The 7308-nt window shown below is 43.3% G+C and overlaps 1 protein-coding gene across 21 annotated transcripts; it reads left to right on the top strand.

Annotated features, from left to right (window-relative positions):
• The first annotated feature begins 300 nt into the window (after positions 1–300).
• On the top strand, positions 301–7076 carry LOC123102937 (uncharacterized). 21 transcript variants are annotated; one of them, XR_006449500.1, is made up of 10 exons: positions 302–907; positions 1008–1098; positions 1360–1433; positions 1538–1585; positions 1711–1776; positions 2004–2582; positions 2696–2800; positions 3261–3400; positions 3498–5785; positions 6021–6733. XR_006449500.1 is itself a non-coding variant. In XM_044524423.1 (9 exons), exons 5-9 carry the CDS (start codon positions 3315–3317, stop codon positions 6050–6052), a joined length of 444 nt encoding a protein of 147 aa, XP_044380358.1. In that variant the 5' UTR covers positions 303–907; positions 1008–1098; positions 1711–1776; positions 2004–2800; positions 3261–3314; the 3' UTR covers positions 6053–6733. The 21 variants fall into 21 exon arrangements, 1 of the variants encoding a protein (XP_044380358.1); XR_006449490.1 differs by lacking the exons at positions 1360–1433; positions 1538–1585 and having other exon boundaries at positions 303–907; positions 2004–2800; positions 3498–3553; ... (2 more) ...; positions 6021–6096; positions 6304–6733; XR_006449505.1 differs by lacking the exons at positions 1360–1433; positions 1538–1585 and having other exon boundaries at positions 304–907; positions 3498–3553; positions 4321–4420; positions 5546–5785.
• The last annotated feature ends 232 nt before the right edge of the window (positions 7077–7308 follow it).

The following is a 7308-nucleotide window of genomic DNA, read 5'->3' as shown; positions in this document are numbered from 1 at the left end:
TCTGGGTCATTTCCAGAAATGATTTTGAGGATTTCACAAATCCCCATTTCAAATTTAAATTGAATATATAAACCTGGCTGTGCTACCCGTCATCCTGGGGCACCCGCGTGCGCTAAGCTCATTGGGCCGGTCGATTGTTTTCCTGTAGCTTCGTTTTGGATGCTGGCGCATGGTCAACCGTTTATTCTTTTATACATTCACGTCTTCTTTGAAGGTTTCTGCCGGGTGGACCACTATAGCTATGGGTCCAGCAAATCAGCTGCTCTTTAGCGTTACAAAGGCGTGCGCGTACCGGCCAGAGATGAGGCGAGGCCTAAAAATATCTGCCTCCACTTCCTCTCTCTCTCTCCCACCGTTCCTCTGCGCCGCCTCCTCTCCTCCCGATCCCCTCCTCTTCGTCGTGCGCGGCGGCTGGCGCAGCTCCTCGCGCCGCCGTTCGTCCCCGCCTCCCCTCCCTCCTCCCCAATCCCCGCCTCCTCTCCCTCCTCCTCAATCCGCCACCTCCTCTCCAATCCGGCATCGACGTGCTCAGGAGGAGCCCTCGATCTGGGGTGGTCACACACGGACGGGAGACTGCAGAGACGGAGACCAAGGTCGCGGTTTCGGGGGCTGCGCACACGTCGAGCAACGGCGGACGGGAGAGGGTCACGACAGCAGTGGCGTCCCTGCAGGAGAGAGAGAAGACGAGGGAGATCGAAGTAAGGAGGGGAGGGACAAGGAAAGGACAGAGGAGAGGGAGGTGCAGCGGCGGGAGAAGAATACGGGAAGGAGGAGGAGGTCAGCCGCGTCCCTGGGGTGCCGTTGGAGCTGCTTCTCCGTGTCCGGTCGTGGAGAGAGCCATGGTGGGCTGGTGGCAGCACACTCCCGCCCACTCTGCCACAAGAGATCAACTCACCACTGGATTAAGGTGAGACGCCGCTAGCCCCCCTCCCCCTCCTCACGCGTCCCTTTCTCTGTCACCAAGCTCACGTTGCTGCTCTGGTCGACTTCTTCCTCGGTGCTAACAGGTGAGGCACAAACAGCTCCCATCCTCGCCATATTTGGCCCTCTAGATGTTCGATGAAAGTTTCAGAAGGCTGGAGGGGAGGAGTGATCTATGTAAGCCATGTGATTTCATTCTTCAAAAAAATAGTTCCAGTCAATCATAACAAGATGATTTTCATGGCCTACAATCTCTAAATTATCTTCACATGATGTATCGAATAACTACTTATATCTTACCTTCAGAGTTCAGACTTTTATTCAATCTTGGTATATTTACAATCTCCAGTTTGATATGTCGTTTCAGACCAACAACAATGGTTTATCATGTTCTTATTCCAGATTTAGTAGTACAACTGATTACTGCTTTCTTTGTAGATAATAAAGTACTGGCAGTTGAACCAGTGTGTTATATGTGCTCATGCTTGCCCATGCTAAATGCTCTCCTCTCGGTAAAACTATGATGCTTTATTCTTAGATATCTTGGTTAGCATCACAACAGCTTTTAGCATTCACGGTGCATGATGGATGCAAGTTTTTTTGTGTATTCACGAAGACCTTGCTACTTGAATATTCACTGTGTACTCCGGCAGCGATTTCCTTGGTGACTATTCCACTGCACGCCTTCCATCGAATCTGGAGACATTTATCACCACCACCAAGCATGCTCTTTGCTTGCCTTGGGTTCGTCTGCTGATGGACATTGATCTGATTTACTTGTATTTGCAGGGAAGATAGACCCGTACATGGTCGTGCAGTACCGGAGCCAGGAGCGCAAGGGCAGCACCGCCTGAGGTCAGTGCTTCCACGGCTCTCTGGTTTTTTATTTCGTTACTCATCTATGTTAAGTGACTGAAATGTATGCCTTGGCCTGCACTGTCCAGTTCCGCAGGCAATTTCTTGCCATTGGCACCATTATGACCATTATTTCCTATGCAAGCAGACAATTGTTGTTACATTCCTGCCCAGTATATGAATCTGTGTATGTATTCACATCTTCTTCTCACATGCACAATCCTCAGATGCGACGGACGCTGCCAGGTCCGTGCCGACATCGTGCTCACGGAGCCTGGCCTTTGTGTTGTGTTCTCCATCTTGCAGCGCATGATGAACTACACGGTAGAGTTCAGCTGAAGAAGAATGAGGTGAGATTCTGGATTGTTGTGTAATTGTTTATATTGCTAACTGAGACGGGATTACAGTTTATTTGCTTGATTATTGGTCGTGTTTGCTTAGATAGGCCATTGATGGTTGATCTTGTTAGCTACAGATGCTACCCCTTGTTTGTTTATATTGCTAGCTGAGATGGGATTACAGTTTATTTGCTTGATTATTGGTCGCATTTAATTAGATAAGTCATTGATGGTTGATCTTGCTAGCTATAGATGCTAACCCCTGTTCCGAACAAGCTTTGTTCCGAATAAGCTTTAATTTTGGTGGACTAATCCCTGTTTGACGAAGTTGCTGGTCGTCAACAAAAAGCCGACCACATAATCCCGTATTTTATTTCAAAGACGCAAAGTATCAAGCATCAAGAGAGGTTAAATAAAATAGTATAATGCCTTAACCAGTGGGCTAATGCAAACATAAAAGCATGGAAGGTATGCAGAAACATCAAAGCCTCTATCACAATTCTTCTGCCTATGTTCAGAGGAGGTTGTGATTGACATTCGCTAATCACTTTCCTTTATTTTTTTCGGAGATATGCTTGCAGTTTACTTCAAGACATACAAATTGTTACCCTATATTCTGAAATCTTATTCCTCGGTGTTCAGCTGCAGACTGTGCTCAGATTGTTTTCGTGCCAGAAATGAAACAGGTAAAATCATATAACTTCAGTAGCGTATGGTCTAAATTTCTTAAAGAAGGTCGTCTAATATTTTGCTTAGGTTCGTTCAAATATCTGTAATTGATATGTATGTATTTCTTCTGTGTGCACACTCTGTTAATTCCATATCTCTTTGATATGAATTACTAGCAGAGAAAGTTTCCATGCTTTTAAGTACTATCGATATTCACTACTTAGGATGTCAGTTGCCAGCTTGCCTTCCATTGTCTAAATGGAGGGCAGATCTTCTTTCCGATTCTCAGAGAATTAACTATAGTCTTGAGACATTCACAAAGGGCGTCCCTGATGCAAGGATGTACTTGAATACTCTTCAGGAGACCAGGAAAAAATATACATGTTACCTAAATAGGGTTTCCATATTGTTTATTTACTTTTTCTGGTTTTGTGCAGTAATTAGATTTTCTGACACTAAAATTGTTGTTTGTTGCAGGCATGGTTTTCACAAACGCGTCCTGTTTCAATGGCTTAAACTGTTGGTCCTCGCATGGCAATGTCCCTGCTGGTGTTCGTGGAGTTGGTCAGCAACTATTTTATGGCCAGCAACCTCCAACGTTTATTAATCCACTACAGGTGAGCAGAGTTACCTTTTTCTCCGATGGATGCAGACCTTGTTAGCTAGCTAAATTTGATGTTGATTTCTTGATTTTTCTATACATGATGTGTGTAGATATGAGAAAGAAGAGAAGAAGAAGAATCTTGAAGAAGATTTTAGTGAAGAACAAGGTGAATTCTCTCTCTCTAATAAAGTCACGTTTTGTATGCATTAATCAACTTCCTTTCTTTTCAAAATAAAGTTGTATTTCGTAGAAAATCTACTGGGCTGCCACCACAGTTCTCTCCGTGTGCGACAGAAAGAGAGTGAGGGGAAAGATATAGATCAGGGTCATCAACACTTACCTCGCCATCTTCGTCAACCTGGCCATGTTGTCGTCCTCGTAGGCGAGGAGGCATGGAGCCGCGGTGCTGCTCGTTTAGGCACAGACCGGGTCAACTCGATCTCTTGCTACAAAAGGGGCGGATCAAGATAGTCAGGGATTCTCAAGCCTGTGCAAAATTTCTAATCCCTCACACGCGTCTATAGATAAGCTATTATACAATCGACTATCGGATCGAAAGGTTCCACGGCCTTTTACATACTCACACGGGGAAACCACAAGCGCAAGTAACCCCAAGCAGAGGTGTGCCTGGGTGAGAGGGGGTGTACCAGGAGGTGGATGCCCCGTAGGCAACGTTGAAGGCGTCGGAGGTGCGGGCGCCCCGCCGGCGTCCATGGCGACGCCGCACACCAGCGGCCCGAGCGGCTAGGGTTGGAGGACCTGCAGGTCAAATTAGCGCAGTGGAGGACCTGCAGGTCGAATTAACCATTCAGTAAAATGAACCTGTGCTTTCAGGTTCCAGTAGTTATTTCTGTTTACTATTTACTCGCGCTGTCATATATTTGCTGGTTTTTTTTTCAGGATCTTGGAAAATGTTTTCTCATTGTGGTTCAGGTTAAATTATTGTCCTACTGTTCCTGCTCAGCCTCCTAATGTTCTATGTCTTTGCTGCGCCTTCTTCCAGCTTCTCTATTAGTTTTCTCTTCACACCGATGTAAGTACATGTTCCTCCCTTCCTCCAAATCTTCTCCTGCCATGGTCGTTTGCATCTGGTCATAGTTGTTTGCATGTTTCGCTTTTGTTGGTGGTTCATGCGTCAGCCTCAGTGCTCTGAGCAGACCAGCATTTCTCATCTTGGCGATTGTATTATTGGGGCTTTGCTACATCTGTAGATTTGAATTGATGTCTAGAAATGCAGAGTGCCATTTTGTCTTATGGAGTGATAATTAAGCAGACATACATAGCTGCAAAAGGGATTGCTCAAATGAAACAAGTTGCTAATTTTGTATCTTTGACACTCATGGAAAAGGTGCATGCCAATCCTAATTATAATCGTATCACACAGATGGAACTGCATTAGACTAATGGTGTTATCAGGATGACAAATTTCAGTCACAGAACTGAACTGTTGCTTTTCTCGGTGTATATGTGTCATATACAGAATTCAGAAAAAATGTTGGATATTACAATTCATATATTTCTATTTAGAATCGAGATTGTTAGGATATGATATGGTCTTTTTCCAGGGGCTCTAAGTATTATGAACATGCATATAGCTGGCACCTAACACGTTCCTTTCCTGATACATATAATTATAAGGCAGTTACAAGCTAGCTGGACATGTGTGACAAAGTGATTGCATTTCAGTTTATATAGGAAGAGGAGCATCAATACCTTCTTCTCCTGCACTGTATATGTAACGTCTTCGTTCCAAGCAATTAGTATATGGTATTAGAGATTCTTAGATTAATACATTTGTTTGGAACTTGGTGGATTACTACCATCTCTGTATAATTACAACAAAACCAATAGGTCAGAGTGACGTGTCTCTTAGTGCCACCGATTGGGTACAGATGAAGCCTCCCATCCCACAGGCTCATTGTTTCTACCTCAAACCAATCCCTTGGCCTCCTTCTAAATTATTGATACATCCATTTCTTCACTTATTTATTTTGAGGTCACATATTGTAGATCCAATTCCTTATTATTATTGTTAAAGAATTAGCCTAACATCATACATGGATTGACACTGAATATGTAATTAATGTGTTGAAATAAATTTATTCATCACCTGATAGTATGAAGGAATAACGGTGGCATTTCAATACGTTTGTTTCAGTAATGTATGCAGTGTTGGCAAAGAACCTGCGGAACCTAAGTTGGTTGAATGGACCGAAAGAGCCAACATGTTTGACCGCTGCCGATGGAAGCTTTCCAGAGAGGTGGCTCAGCAGGTGGGCGATGGCGGACGCGGATCTCACGCGGCTCCTGCTCCCAGCCACCATCTCCTCCCTAGCTAAGCAAGAGGTTCGACGACCACCGCTACCTCTTCCTTGCCGCCAAGCAGGAGGGGCACTAGGTGAGTAGCCGCCAACGGCTTTGTCAACCGCAGGTCGCGCCACCGCTGGAAGCCTGATGTCCTCTTCCGCTCCATCATATTGTGTGCCTTTTATATTTAATTCATGTTTAGTTAATGCCTACTGATTGTGATGTTGATTCTATGGGGAATTTTGTCCACTTTTATATTTTGTGCATTTTCTATTTTATGTACTGGTCAGTGATCCTAAATCCCCTGTGATTTCTCCATTCTTCAGGAAAATTACATATCAGGAGAGGCATTTATTAGAGGATCTTCTAGAAAGCTTTTTATATTTGGTTCCTGGAAGGCTGGTACGGAGCTGTGTTTTTTCATGATTCATAATCATTATATCTGATTCATAAGAAACAGTGAGATGCTTTGTTATGAGTTACGATATAGGCTTTGTAAAATTTGCATGCAATCTGTTGATGGTTAGGCTTCGAGCTCCATTTCAATAACTTTAGCGCTTTTTCCTGATCCTCTCGAATGTTCTTATCTATTACAATGAATTACTGCAGATCCAGTTTACATCTATAATCCAAGGAGGCAAAGTTCTTGTGACTTAATCTCATTTAGAACCTGTCTTCATTAATATGGTCATTCCTTTGTCTAAATCTTGCTATGGTTAACTCCTTGGCTGCAACATTGTTGAGGGTGGATGCAAGATTTGTTGTGTTTCCCAATGCATCATTCTGTACAATTCTTCACATCAACACTGATGCCTATACGACAGGCTATACATCTTTGTAATGTAATCTTGTGCATGTCAATGGCACCGGCAGTGGTTTAAAACATAAGCTGATGCATATTGGGCTTGCTTGTTGCTTTTTTTTTCTACTAAGCATGGTGTGTAATAGATTAGATATCCATTAAAACTTGTATATGTGGTCTGCTTCCTTTTGCCTCTGTCAACATATGCGTGTTGTTCTTATTATCTTTACATGCTTATTTGGTGAGGGAGCCCCCATCGTCTAATAGAAATATACATGCCGCCTAGACTAAAGATTTTAATAGTTCGGCCTTTTGTTGGTATTGGTTGTAGATGCAGAAAACGGAAGCCTCATGAAGCCTGATGCATTACTACTATGTGCAATATGTGCTGTAATCAGTGCTGAAATCTCAACGCTGAATCATTTCCTATAGCCTCCCAGAAAGTTCATTCTTCTAAACCTAGAGATGAAGGATAACTTGTTAGGCAATTATGTGATATGAATAATTCTGTTTGGTATTTGTTTCAGATATGAATAATTCTGGTTATGATTTCTGCACTGAGTGCTGTTATTATGAGATTAGAGATAACTGTCACGCATCTCTTTTCGCTACAAACAGATATGCACTTGCTTTTGGATTTTTAGTGCTTCCCTTTCTATGCTCTTAAGAATATGGCCCTCAGTGGTTGCATTTAATTCCTGGATAGAATAGGTTGTGAAAATAGGGAGAAAAGACGTCGATCTTCTCTCGGAGACCATAACATTGATGCCTTTTGTTGATCATCGGTCTCTAAATATTCTCACCTGCATGGT

This window comes from Triticum aestivum, chromosome 5A (assembly GCF_018294505.1).
Source record: "Triticum aestivum cultivar Chinese Spring chromosome 5A, IWGSC CS RefSeq v2.1, whole genome shotgun sequence".
NCBI lineage: Eukaryota > Viridiplantae > Streptophyta > Magnoliopsida > Poales > Poaceae > Triticum > Triticum aestivum.
The sequence above is the reverse complement of the archived record's forward strand: the minus strand, read 5'-3'. Positions and strand labels throughout refer to the sequence as shown.

Excerpts from the sequence above, each read along its gene's own strand:
- LOC123102937 (XM_044524423.1), top strand. The coding sequence starts at position 3,315 with ATGGCAATGTCCCTGCTGGTGTTCGTGGAGTTGGTCAGCAACTATTTT. Across the intron at positions 3,554-4,390 it reads AGATTTTAGTGAAGAACAAG|CTTCTCTATTAGTTTTCTCT; the intron begins GTGAATTCTCTC and ends GCCTTCTTCCAG. Across the intron at positions 4,421-5,545 it reads AGTTTTCTCTTCACACCGAT|TAATGTATGCAGTGTTGGCA; the intron begins GTAAGTACATGT and ends CGTTTGTTTCAG.